Source organism: Antedon bifida, chromosome 10 (genome assembly GCF_963402885.1).
Source record: "Antedon bifida chromosome 10, ecAntBifi1.1, whole genome shotgun sequence".
NCBI lineage: Eukaryota > Metazoa > Echinodermata > Crinoidea > Comatulida > Antedonidae > Antedon > Antedon bifida.
This window is the reverse complement of record NC_136235.1, coordinates 14,882,333-14,896,970: the sequence shown is the minus strand read 5'-3', so window position 1 is coordinate 14,896,970 and position 14,638 is coordinate 14,882,333. Positions and strand designations below refer to the sequence as shown.

General features: G+C 32.4%; 1 protein-coding gene across 1 annotated transcript; it reads left to right on the top strand.

The window, feature by feature from the left end:
- Window positions 1-1,310: 1,310 nt before the first annotated feature.
- Window positions 1,311-14,598, top strand: LOC144854513 (uncharacterized). Its single transcript, XM_078712465.1, has 24 exons — window positions 1,311-1,407; window positions 2,152-2,271; window positions 2,559-2,656; window positions 2,945-3,001; window positions 3,435-3,501; window positions 3,597-3,641; window positions 4,077-4,261; window positions 4,626-4,706; window positions 5,117-5,198; window positions 5,352-5,522; window positions 6,024-6,212; window positions 6,550-6,734; window positions 6,897-6,974; window positions 7,247-7,464; window positions 7,727-7,867; window positions 8,354-8,480; window positions 9,199-9,306; window positions 9,829-10,014; window positions 10,378-10,533; window positions 10,952-11,305; window positions 11,989-12,540; window positions 12,975-13,097; window positions 13,461-13,571; window positions 14,187-14,598. The coding sequence occupies exons 1-24, from the start codon at window positions 1,311-1,313 to the stop codon at window positions 14,277-14,279; spliced, it is 3,624 nt and encodes a 1,207-aa protein (XP_078568591.1). The 3' UTR covers window positions 14,280-14,598.
- The last annotated feature ends 40 nt before the right edge of the window (window positions 14,599-14,638 follow it).

Below are 14,638 nucleotides of genomic sequence, written 5' to 3'. Positions count from 1 at the left end.
TTTTTAAAAACACTGAACCAACGTCAATAGAGAATTGGGATATACAGCCAGTACAAGGTAGGTAAGAATAAAATTTACTTATTTCTTCATTTGATAGTAATTATTATTAGGCCTACCGAATATGTAGCCTGATATGGCCTATTTAGTGAACAGTAAGATACAGTAACAGAAACGTGTTTTTTTTGCCCACGTATACCAAATATTCATTAGATTTGTTAGCTTACAATTATCTGCACATAGTGTCTTAAGATACCAGTTTCTTTTTACTTGTGAAGTGGTGTATCTACGATTTTGAAAAGCTGTGATGGTCATAATAACATCAGACTAATAATCAGCTTTTGTAAATATTCTTTGGTAGATGAGTTATTCGGTTACAAATCTTTCTACACTAATTATAAATCAATAATAAAAATAATCAGTACAGTATCCTGGTGTATCAAAATAAAATATAAGCCATGTGCCTTGTGACATCACATGTGAAACACATGAGATGCTGTATTTCGGAATTTGCCTATGATTCAGGACATTTTCATTATGTTGAGATACAGCACTGAGAGTCTGGTGTTGTATGTAGACCTACCAAATGGGGTTGTTTTTAAGTTATTATTAATCGGTTATTTTAACTTTAAAACAAACGCTCGGCTAGGCAAATACATTATAACTTCAATATCAGTAACCATTTCCCTGTTATAGTTAATATTAAAATATTGATTAAAAATTAATTTCATGGAATTATTTGTGGCATGAGTAATGTAAGCTATCATAATCCATATAATCTTAACCTAAGACTATAACAACAATTATTCTGACGGAAGAATAAATAACAAGGTCAAATGTTTTAGACAATATCATATCACAGTGTAGAGTTGGATAACATTTGCAATATAAACTGGTATATACTGGGAGAATACTATGTCGGTTATCGAAAACTCATAAATTAAGCATTTATAAGCCTACTGTTTGAAGGGAAATATATTCTAGAACTGATTGTTAACACTAGTCTATATTCCAGTGAATCAAATAATGTTCAATTTGTGCAACAAATTTGTGAAGAAAACGCAGATTGGTCGCATCCATTATATGGAAAAACCATGAGAATCAAAAAATCGGTGCGGTTAATAAAAACGAAGGAAGATAATAAACACTTTATGTAGCGTAAGTTTGAAGGATAAACATCAATAATGTTATCGGAATTTTGTTCAACTTATGTGTTTAATTTAAAATTAGAAGATTATTTATTCTTGTGATTTGTCTATGTGTATATATTTTAGTGGCACCTCTGGCACCAAACTGTTCCTTTAATTTTCAGAATGTCATGGAGAGGTTGGTTTATTACTTATATTATCATCACATTATTTTCACAATTGTCTGTTGCGGAACAGACGTGTTGCAGTGACGAACTTGAAGGTAATAGATATAAAATTTCAAAACTTTATTTATTTCTGTTACGACCAATTTTGGCCTAGGCCGAAATACCTAAAATAAGACGAAGAGGTTTGGAACCGTAAACAAGAGCAAATACAGTCAGGTTGACAAATATTTAACAATCTTCTTTATAGAGTTCAATGCAATCAGCTTGACTCCATCATTTACCAGTCGTTCAAATCAATATCTGGTAGTCGAATACGGTACACAGCCTACCATCTCCGATTTGTACCGACTGGTGTGTCCACCAACTCCACCAGCAATGCTTTCAAATACCGCGCATAACAATGCTAGCTTCTGATTCGTCCACTTTAGGGCAATTGATTTGCATGACACCTGTTGCAAATTCTATTATCGTAACGCTTTTTTAAAATTAATTGTTTGGTTATCATATACCATTTGGTTCGCTTTTTGACGACAAAACCGCAAGCTCTCATGCCGGCCATATATCTAAAATTCCATGCATTTCACAATTAATCTCAATGTTTATTTTATTAACCATAACTTTTACTAAAAACGTAATCATAGCAGAGACACTAGCTCCTAGGGCACAACAAGCAACAACAAATCCGTAATCGATCAACTATATTGAATTGCCTGAGAAGACATTTTGGCCCAGTTCTAGCCCTTTTTGGGGATGGGGACGAGTGTTGGGTTTTATCAGACATGCTACTAATTTTTAACTAATCTTTATCATTGGAAGTCTATGTTGTTGTGTCTCAATAGATGATGAACTTGCTGCTCAATTTAACCTACAGACAGAGTTTTCAACTATACAACTATCGGAAGTTGACAACTTAACTCAATGGGAATTGCAGGTCAACATATCTTGGTCAAGGGTGGAAGGTTAGTGTTAATTAGCATAAAATCGTTTAAAGAAAGCAGTCATATACAGATCTTCAAAATTACAAGTTACATTTTTTAAAATATTATTGCGAATACTTACTGTTGTAAGTAATATTGTATGCAGATTTTTCTTCTGTTAGTATATGAATGAAAAATATACCTCAAATATAAATATATAATGTAATATATTAAAAAAATATCCTGTGTACAAACGGGTCCATATTATATAGGCATACTAGTGGTAAATTATTATTAAAAAGAAAACTATTAATTTCGTGCCGTTTTAGGTTACGATAGATATATTGTTGAAATCGAGGCAGTTAACAACTCTGTGGATGCCGGATTATGTAATTTCTTTCTGACATGTCCATTTGATGGTCTGTGGGTGAGTTGGGATTGTTCATATACGTATTTCAGCGATACATTATGTACAATTTAGAAAAACGTTCAATACACGAAACCAGTCAATACATTATTTTACATTTTTAAAATAGGTAATATGTAGAAAACGTGTAATTGTTTGCTTAGAATCATATCAACTTCATAGACAATTAAAAAAATTGAAACCATAGTAAAAAAACGTTTATAACTTAGTAGATACTCCAACAATTGCAACAAAAAAAAGATGTGTATTATATTTCAATATTGTAACATTAGTAAATCAATTTTATAGGAAAATAATTGGAGAATTTTCAGCGGTATTCAGTTTGGATCTGTTCAACGAGTGACGGTAAATTATAATGGATAATGGATGGACATAATATGGTTTATATTATATTTTAAATAAGATACAGGCCTACCGTATTATGCTTTGTAAATTATAAACTTTAGCTGGCCAGTAAGTATTATTGTGAAGCAACATTTAAAAAACGTGTTCTTTCTTTATAATGTTATACAAAAATCTTGTTTGTTAGATATTTAATTGTCGATACAAAGTTTGCGGTACACCACGTGTATTAGTTCTAAAAAGAACTGTTGAGTTTCGCGACGTTTCGATCAATATGCTTTGATCGTCCTCACTCCCGATGAGTCTTTCCAAAAAGTAAACAAAGTGAAGTTAGGTTGAGATTTCTTGATGTAACTTTACTTTATGCAAACCTTATTTTACTACTGTTTATTCGACATGCAATATTTAAACAGTTTATATTTTCTACTGTTTATAGATGTTTGTTACAGAAGTATTAGAAACAAAGAGAGGACCTTATATCAGAAATTATCCAGACTCTCCAGGTAATAAACAATTATCAAAACAAATAAAAGGTATTTATTATTATTTAACTTTACTGATATTTATTGATATTAATATTGATGCTTTTTTTTCTCAGATTGTTATGATGAAACGGAGAGTATTGACTTCTGTAAAACACAACGTAAGACACGAGCATACTTTCATTTTAAAATATATATATATATATATTTAATACTATAATTAATACATTTTAATCGAAACAAACTTGATAAAACATCCATTGTGAACAATTATTTTTTTCAGGGGGACAATGCATCTTTAAGTATAATTTTAAAATAGAATATAATAGTGCTAAGATTTGTCTACACTATCAAACTAGTTTTACAAAAAAAGACGTGTGATGTGCCCAAATATGGTAGTGATATGCCCAAATATCGTAGTGATATGACATCACCATATCCATATATTATAGGCACATCACATTTTTTGTCGCATACAATTTGATAGTGTAGACAGAGCTTAACCAAAAACATGTTCTTGGATTATCTTTACGTTTGTTCATTAATCAACAAATAATCGATCCTCTTGATAATTGATTCGTTGATTCTTGTTTTAGCCGTACAATACGCCGGCAAACCAATTGAGGTTGAGGTAGCAAATATGACGATTAATGATGAAGACCGTGTGATAGTTACTATTGGCTGGCGACAGCCAGTTCACATCAATGCAATTACACCTCTGAGCTATTACCAAATATTCTGGTTCGGTGAAGAGACGGAGACGAATAACATAAAACTTACGGTAAATATTGACATTTCTATCTTCAATTTCGATAATTTTCCGTAACTGAAAATATCTTTAACAACCGATTTTCAAGTAATATTATAAGTCATTTAATATGGAAAGTGAGGGCTATAAACACTAACGAATTAAAAAATATGTAATATAATATATTGAGATCAAGTTTTAAGATGAAGAATACGGGCTATAATCTCAGGTGATTATAATGGCTGAAAGGCTGAAAAATCTTCTCGCGATCAGTAAAAGTTTACGATTGATGTTAATGTTGCATATTTACGTTTGCTACTCTTTCTAAGTCCAAAGTAATTCCCAGAAAAAAATCAAATATCTATAATTCTCAAACCCTATTTTATTTGATTTGTAGGATGTTGAATTTAATCCTGGCGAATATGTTATAACGGTGTTTGAAGAACCTTTGTTTTTGAATACATCCTACACATTGCAGGTAAAAGTAACATTTCTAAATTATTTTCTCATTTTAAAGAAATAAATGAATTGTTTCAAAATAATTTTGTGTCATATTAAGATCGGTCACCACAACGAATATGCCTGTGTAAAGTATATTGTTCTTTCTCAGAATGTATTACTACTAAATAGATACAGTACAGAAATTTACTAAATAAACGAATAAATTAAGATAATTATATATTTGAGAGAAAGGAAAAAAATGTTTTATATATATTAAATTTAGAAAGGCTGCCCTTATTAATTTAGTAACTATTTATTCTTCAATTTTTAGGGGTTGAACTTGATTATTTATGAATATTTTTACCATCCCTTGATATATAATGTTTTATTTATGTTACAATGTTTATAACTTATTTTTGTGTAAATCTGAATCATTACATTTCTTAGGTTGGTGCCGTTGTTAATGAAAATGGATTTAACCAGCGAGGTTTATTTCGAGAATTCGTCTTCATCACATTACCACCAACAGGTAACGAATAATATCATATTAACAATTATAGCCGTATCATCATCATCAACACCATCATCATCATATTAAACGTGTACGTAAAATTTTGTGTTTTTACTTCATGGCTTTAAAAGTATGCTTGAAATCACATTTTATTTTATTGTTTAAATTTAGTTATCACATTACCGGCAGTGGTGACTAATTCGAACGCCCTGCTCATAGCTCTAGTCGTTTCTGGCAGCGTTGTTCTGATAGTTACTGTAATACTACTACTTCTCAAGAAGTCGTTTTCTGAACGGTTTGATCGTCTTCGGAAAGAGGACGAAGATGATATCTTAGATTTAGGTAAGTATCTGAAGAAACATTATTATACAGACGATTCTCATATGCAGGTGGTGACATAAAACTTTAAAATAGGCAATGTTTGTGTCAGGAGACGTAAGCAGTGTGCCCCGCGTAGGAGAACGATTGTCACTTATTAGCAAAATAATATTATAGGCCGCGTATTACTTGCTTAATATGGTACAGTATGAGAATATAATGCATTTGGCCTAAAATGTACCATATATGACTATTTAAACTGAAGATTATAATCATTATCATCATCATCGCTCGGCAGTAGTTATGTGGTTGTCATTATTTCAAACTGGTCTACTAATACGTAAGTTTAAATTATGCTTCAGGTATACCTTAGGTTTTATTACATGGTATACCTTACAACTGGGCTAATATGATATTTTAAGAATCACTGCTCTTTTGTAATAATACCCATACACATAACTGTCGACTTTATTGTCTGCGATATTTAGAACACAGCGTAACAAGATCAAAATGTTGAATTTTCAGATGTAATTATTCCGAAACACAGTAAGCGTAGACCGACTCTGATCGCCTATCCGGCTTACGAATTAGCCCGAAGTGACATATTCTGGACGGAAAGAAAGGAGCTAGGACGTGGTTATTACGGCGAGGTTTACAAATGTAGTGCTACAATTGATGGAATGCCAACAGAAGCAGCGGTAAAAGTACCAAAACGTAATGTATAGAATACCATTTTTAGAATGCAAAATAAATAGTGATTAGGCTAGCGAAACTAGTGTTAAACGGTTTTAACAATTATAATGCTTTTCTATCATCAATGGTATTGCCATGTTTTGGTCAAAAGGTACCGTGAACAATGTTCTATGTCGAGTCGTGAGAAAGTCTCATTTAACCAATGTAAATTTTGATTCATCAACACCTTTCCTTTAATCACCTTATACTGAATCAGGTTATAAATATAGTGCCTTGAACAGGCCATGTGTGTAAAAAAAGAAAAAAAATCTTTTAATAAAATATCGTCTAACCAATTTAACGTTGATTTAACCAACAGAATTCGCTACGTCCACGGAAATCGAGGACTTTGTTCACGAGATCAGCTTAGTAATAAAGTTGGGAAACCATCCAAATTTGGTCAAATTTCTTGGATGTTGTACAACTAGCGATCCACTCATGATGGTCAATGAATTTGTTAGATACGGGGATCTTTTTTCGTTTATGCAGAAGATCAAAAATAAGGTAGCCAATCTTTCACTTTGATGTAATCAACGAAACATGAAACGAATATTGCCAACAAGAAACACTAGGCCTACTTGAATTTAGAAGTATTGTATCCGAATGTCCTTTACACTGATGTTTAAACAAAACTGTGTATAATGAAAGGCTTATTTTGCATTTTAGAAAGCACCGAAAGAGAGAATCTACGATATTCAACCACTAGACCTTCTGAACATGGCAAGGCAGATTGCACGAGGAATGGTAAGGCGGTATCTAAAATTACCGTATAAACAAAACAATACCTAATAATAGCCCTAATAGTTTGTAACTGTAATATTCTACCAAAGAAGATCTTCATGCCTGATCCACACACTAGGAAACAATGATCACATTAATGAATGGTTTATTGCATATTGTAGGCCTATTTGCCAGAGATCCAACTCCGCTTCCCTATACCTAGAGTATACCATACAGGCTTAATCATTCATAACCTTACAATTACAATTGGCAATGTAAACGGTCTCATCTTTCAGGAGTACATTGCATCACAGAGATGTGTTCATGGCGATCTTGCGGCTCGAAATATACTAGTTGATGAAGATTTAGTTGTGAAAATAACCGACTTCGGGCTGTCACGTGACGTGTATGCGAGCAACTACGTCAGATTAACTAAAGAAGCTAAGTTGCCATGGAAATGGTATAGTATAGAGGCTATGACAGGAGAACGAAAACTGACCACAAAGGGTGATGTGTACGTTAAATAATTACATTAAACAACTTGTTTAAACCTTTACTAGATACAACCTATAGTACGGTATACTACGAACCTGTTTCAAACAACAAAAAACAACAATGCACACTCATAATAAACACACACTGTATAAAAAAACTCCAGCAGTGAGAGTTGACAATTAAAAAGTGTTGGAATCATTATAGAGCAAACAAAAAAGACCACCATTTGAGTATTGATTAACAAAGGAACACTATGAGTTTCTTCTCTTTACCTTCCACAGATGGTCGTATGGTATAGTTTTGTTTGAATTATTTACATTTTGTGATCCACCATACCCTTTGATTCCATCGTTATCAGCTCTGGTTGAGTTCTTGGAATCAGGACGACGAATGAAGCAACCGATAGGATGTCCAGACTCGGTGTAAGTAGCTACAAGTAACGAAGATTTAGGTAGTATAAGTAGTAGTGCCAGTGCAATGTTTATTGAACATGGTGTCCCTTCCTTTAATGAGTACATGAGTACTACCTATGGTTTCATGCAACGTATGTTGAATAGTGGAAACATCCTTGTTGCATAGTGGTAACATCCTTGTTGCTTGTGTTTGCAAACATATGCTCCATAACTCCAAAATGTATTGTAGGTGGAGAAGCATTCTATATACTTAAGTTTAGAGTATACGATTTTTCTTTTTCTGTTTATAAGTTTATTATTTATATGGATGATATTTCCGAAATAAAAAGAAATTGAAATTGAATAGCTGTTGGGTGCTTCACACTCTGATACGTTGGTATTTGATTTTTGTATGAGATAAACAAAGGCAGAACTAATTGTATCGATTTTTTTCATTCTATAATCAATATAAACGAAAACCTTTAACTAATACGATTTCCATTTTTTCTTCGAAAGTTATTCAATTATGATGAAGTGTTGGAATACAAATCCAAATAAAAGACCAACATTTACACAACTTGTTGCTGAGTTCGAGAAGCTCATTGGTGCTGAAAGTGTATCTGATTATCTCCCGATATTTGAGGTAAGTTCTCTCCGTTCAATTTACCTAATATATTTACAATGAATTATCTTTTTATTCAATCGAAACCAACAGCGATAATTACCGCCACTAACACGTTTGATAGAAAGCCACGACTGTTTAAAGTCAACATTGATCAAGGGCTTCTCTCGTCCAGTGCCCACTTTGACCAGAGGAAAGGCATGGGCAAATATGTCTGAGGCAGATACTAGATGCAGGGGCTGCCATAAGAGTCAGCAATGAATGATGATTTCAAATGCCTAACGGGACCCCAGCTCCATATACAGCACCCGATATTCCCGGAGGGTCTCCCATCCAAGCTCTAACCAGGCCCAACGTTACTTAACTTCGGTGATCTGACGAGAACCGGTGTTTAAACGTGGTATTATATAACAATCTATGTACAAAAAGACAAATGTTAAAACGACATTACTTTAATATCTATCCTTTACTAAATTAGTCATGCGGAGTTTTTTATAATACAAAATTATTCAAATGTAGAATTGGAGAAACGTTCTGATGAAACGCACTAAGACTACACGTAACATCGACACGCAGGTAATATGGCCAATCGCAGATGGCAGATCAGATGATTTGCCAATTGTGATTGGTCGAACTACCTGGACGTGTACGCGGAATCTTTGCCTTGTGTCCTAGTGGGAACCAACTTTTATAACTACAGTATGATCTTTGTGTAATATTTGTTGTTTAATAATCAAAGTCAGGTGATGTGACGTTGACAAACCCTAAAATAGAGCAGTTATCAAGAAGTAATATATCATTGGTTGACAAATCACTTACGTCAGAAACTTCTTCGATCAGCACACAGGTATGTATTTTTGTTTTCACACAAATCGCGAGGAACTTTTATGATTATACATACAGAGTAGCCAAACAAGCGCGTTGCATTATGAGATATGTTTTGATCGAAAACTTTGACTGGAAGTCAAAGTTATTTTTTGAACAAAAAAACGTCTGTATTTCAGTTAAATTGAAAGGTGAAAGTTATTAACTATTATGATACTTCAAAATGACCCTTTTTTTTGTTGAAATATTTTATTTTTTATTTTTTTGGAATTAGTCAAAGGGACAATACATCTTTAAGAAAAAACACAAGCAACGAACAAAAAAAGACTATTTGGGCACCAATACAAGCATTTAATTCTCGGTACCACCGTATCTACTGTATACTTAAAGAAGAGATAGAAAGAAACAAACAAAGAAAACGAATATCTATACACCGTCAAATGGATGTGTTGCGAGACCCTTCACCATGATATGTATACATGCCGACTACAGTAGTTTACAAAAAAACATTAAAACCATTAAATATTATTTACGTTATATTTAGAATGAGAATCATACTTTAGATGCTAGAAGTGATATGTCTCAAGAAGATGCAGGATATGAGAACATATTAATATCAGAGTCGGCCACATACACTACAGATATTAATGGTGACATTGTACTGAACGACGGTGTTTGGGTGCAACCAGAAGAGGGATATATAGAACCAATGAAGAATGATGAAAAGGAGGTATTGTGAAAAGAAGAATTAGTTGAATTGAATAATGGAATTAATTTGAAATGAAATTAATAAGTTATATCTAATAGGAGAATTTCGAAAATAATATGATAGTAACATTTTAATTAATTAAAAAAACCACCCGATTCGTGTATATGATGCCATATGCCCAAAAGCGTTATGTCAAAAACGTTTTCACAAGCAATAGACAAAAGTCCAAGATTCTGCTTAACTATTGTTAAGACGGAGTGTATTGATTGTATCTTGCAATAATACCATCAACTGCATGTTTTGTGTGACTATTTTTTTGTTCACTTTACAACAACATTTATTTACATAGGTTTTCTTTATTTAATTTTGTTTCATTTATCATAGGACGATAAGTATGCGCATAGTAAAGCAAGGAAGATTAACTCATTGAAAGATACAAAATATGACGTTTTACCGCCACTACAATCGAAGGGAGACAATCAATATATGAGAGAAGATAGTAATGGGTATATGGCGCCAACTGATGTAGAAACGACCAAGGTAAAGTATTCATTTCCTCCTCCATCCGATTTTTTTCTTCCAAAAATTAGTTGAGAACTGTTTTACTGAAAATCTGAATATAAACAAACAAAAAAAACCATTTTTTTTTTTAAGTTTTACAAATCGCCATGTTCACATATTGTATAGGCCTAATCTTAAATGAAAAAGTTATCTTCATTTTGGTTTGTTATCATGTTATTTATATTAAGCAATCTAAAGAGCGCCATGTAGCAAATACATATGACGCCATTATTATGTAGAATTGTATACAATATAATTTCCACACACCTGAATAATATTCGTAAAATATTAAGATCTCTGTTTCTATCAATATTGGCATTTATCAATTTTGTAACTGATAAGAATGGCATATTGTGAAATACGACCCTATCATGAGAAATCGTATTATTTTCAACAGATGGATTTAAAAAACGATAAAAATAATGAACATGATAAAAAATACGATGTTTTTATCAAGAATGCTGATGATATCCAGTTTGAGAATGAACTTATTCAGCAAGATAATGAGGGTTATACAGAAATAGACGAAGACGAAAATAAATGTGACGTATTGTTTGAAAACCAACTATCGACAACAGACAATGACGGATACACTGAAATAGATGAAGCAGAAGATGGCGCTCCAAAAAACAATCGTTCACCAAATTATGGGGATATAATATTTGAAAATGAAATTAATCCGGACAACGATGGTTACACGGAAATAGATGATGATAATGAAGATAATAAAGTTCACACTAAAGAAAGACAGGTAAGAATTTGTGGAATGAAAAATATTTAAAAACATTGCTTGGTTAATTTAATATCTACTGATATTTCTTATAGACGATTCTGTAGAATAACAGGTAATATACAATGTCGAATTAAAATAATAATCTTTCTGAGATTGTTTGGTTATAGATTGTCCAATCGGTGTTAGATACTCTTCCCTGGTTAGATATTATTTAGTTGAAATGACAGCTAATGTTAACGATTCAACATACTTTTAATACATAAGATGAGTGATATCACTAAATTTGCATATCTATCTAGGACTTTGAGAACTATAATTGTTTATCCCTCATGATCATTCTTGAGAACTCTTCATTTGTATATGGGCGAAATTTCAAATGGTTATCAGACCAGCTTTTTCTAACAAATAACATCTTGTGGAAGTGAGTTCCAATCCGCAAGTGCTCTTGATGTAAACAAAAAAAAGTATCCTTATTTCCAGTAGTTTCCTTATGCCGTAGTTTCAGAATCTTGGGTCTATCAACATATCCAGTGCATTTTATAATCGGATAGGCCTACTAATCGAGTGGATCGCTGCTTCACACGTTCATGCAAATTTAAATCTTGCTGGAACCTTAGACTCCAAGCACTTCCACCATATTCCATAATATAGATCATAATCATAGATTTAGAGAGATCTTGAATATTTGATCTAATCCACAGGATGATTTTTCTAAAATTGGGAACGAAATTCAAGGCTATTGGAGCACCGTATCTCAGAATGAGACAAATGCACAAAAGCCAAAGCAAGTGGATCGAGATGACATCTATTTCGGAAAAGAAACAAAAGAAAAAAAGCGATCAGTAATAAACATTGACAACAAATATTCTAGTGTATTTGTCAAAAAGAACCCAAGCGAAGTTGATGAAAAAAACAAGATTCCATACATGCACCGAAATGCTGTACATGAACATCGAGACAAAGTTGCTGATGTGATGGCTTCAAATGGTAATGACAAGAATGTGCTTGGCGATCCCGAAGAAATATACTTTGGAAAAGAAGCGGTTTACAGACAGGACAGTAAAGGTTATGCACTTCCAGATGACGTCGAAGACGAGGATGGCAAAGATCTTTATTTGGATGACACTCGGAATGTACGTATTCCTAATCTTCGAGCTGAGGATCTCAATGATGTATACTTCGGCAAAGAAGACATTTACCGACAAGATAGCAAAGGATACACACTTCCAGACGATGAAGATGGTGAAAAATTTGTGAGTTACTAGAATAATTATCATAAACACACTAACAAGTCACAACTATTCCGATTTTGAAAACAGAAACAAAAATAATACTGTACCATAGAAGTTTAGGCGTAATGCAAGACAATGTTATGAATAAAGATTACAGTATATATTTTTTAAATACTAGATTCTTCATTAAAATTCTAGATTCTCCTCTGTGAATGAATGCATGCGCTGCTTGCACATCATTTATTGTCAATGTATACAAATATTTAAAACTTCTTGTTTGTACACAGACAAAGCTCGATTAAAGAGTTTTGTGTTGTGCTCTAGTTTAGTTTATGAGTGAAGAATCGGTATAATTGTATGGAAAAAAAATTGCCTTATGAGCTTTATACTATACAATTTCTTAAACATTACAGTAACCATACTTTACGAAATAATTACTTCCATATTTACATAAGATTTCTACAAAGCATACAACGAAAGATAATGTCATAGACGTATTATTTGACAACGATACATCAAAACTAGAAGAAAATAACGAAGGTTATCTGCTACCGACAGGAAATAAAGAAACAAAACAAGTAAGTCAACATTCCTATTTGTTTTATGTTGTTTTTATGAAACTATTCAATTGAATTTTGTACGTTATCCGGTCATAGACAATTGGAATGCTCTTCAATCTGAAGTAGGATCGACTCCTTTTCTGGAATATTTCAAAATAAGAATGAAATCTCTTATGCATGGTGGTCAAGTTGTCAAGTAGGCTTATATCCCTGTCAATAATACTGCAATCTCTACGTGGTTTGTTAGCAGCCTATAAGCTACTTTAATAGCATAAAGTCAATTGAATTGTTGACAATATGTTGTGACAATTCCAGTATATAAATTATAATATTAATCTGTCCAATTGTGGAAAACTGGTTGAATATTATGTTTTCTTTTAGGTTAAACATAAACACATGGAACGAGAATTAAAGAAATATGAAATTGTAGAGTATGAGAATGTCACCTCCATTAATGTCATGAAGTTAGCAACAGAAGATAAAAGAACAAAGGTGAGGGAAAGAGTTAGGATATGAAGGCTAACAAATCGTCAGAAAATGGGGTTAAACGTAAACTAAATTATGTATACTTTTGAAACCTTTGCCTACAAATACAAGAATCGTAATCTTCAAAGCTTTAAAAATGCTAACTTCACTTCCGTGGAATTGATATGTTTAGTAAAAGCATGCCAATGGAAATCTTAAACCCGAGATCTAATTGAATGAAATCCCAGTGCAAGAGTAGAACAACTAGATTGTCATCAGTTTATCCAAGGCAATCTAACAACACGACACTGAGCTCACCTTGCTAAGATAGGAACTCGTAACAGTCCTTTGATCTTATGTCTGGCTGGGAAAAAATACCAACAGTACTGTACTATGAACGTGGAAGGGCGTGGAACCGATTTTGTCGCAGCCACATATAAACCCTTAGATCTCCGGATCCTGTTGTTAGGATTTCCTTGGTTTATCATGCTCTATAGAAATCCCAGTCATAATTGATTACCAGATGTTGTATATAAGAACATAATATCTGTATGTCAGCTTGTGAATCAAAAGACTAGGACGTTGTTGTTGAATTCCCTTTTTCTTATTAATAACATAATACCGTTCGTTTTCTTCTATTAGGAGGTTGAAGCAAAGGATCCCGTGGAGGCGCTATATGTGAACAGTAAAGTTGACCCAGACTTATGGAGAACAACAGCTCATAAATACTTTTAAACACTCAAACAAGCATTCATTTAAACACAATCAGAAATGTTTATTTATTTTACATAGTCTGAAAATGATTATAAAAGAATTATTTTATCATTAAATGTATATAACGTAATCTCATTTTTGTGGACATAAAATTTATACTAAAATGTACATTAAGATAAAAAATTGTTATATTAATTAATTTATACTATAAATAAACAATAAATTATACCTAAGTAATTTGTAAAGTAATTATATAATACTGTTTTAACTTTGCTAACAGTTTGAATTTAACACAAATTTTAATATATTTTATTTATATGTCTTATAAGAATGCTTTACCGTGTTATTTTCTATAATTTTTACCATGAATTATTAAAATA

Excerpts from the sequence above, each read along its gene's own strand:
- LOC144854513 (XM_078712465.1), top strand. The coding sequence starts at position 1,311 with ATGTCATGGAGAGGTTGGTTTATTACTTATATTATCATCACATTATTT. Across the intron at positions 7,868-8,353 it reads ATAGGATGTCCAGACTCGGT|TTATTCAATTATGATGAAGT; the intron begins GTAAGTAGCTAC and ends TTTCTTCGAAAG. Across the intron at positions 13,098-13,460 it reads GAAATAAAGAAACAAAACAA|GTTAAACATAAACACATGGA; the intron begins GTAAGTCAACAT and ends GTTTTCTTTTAG.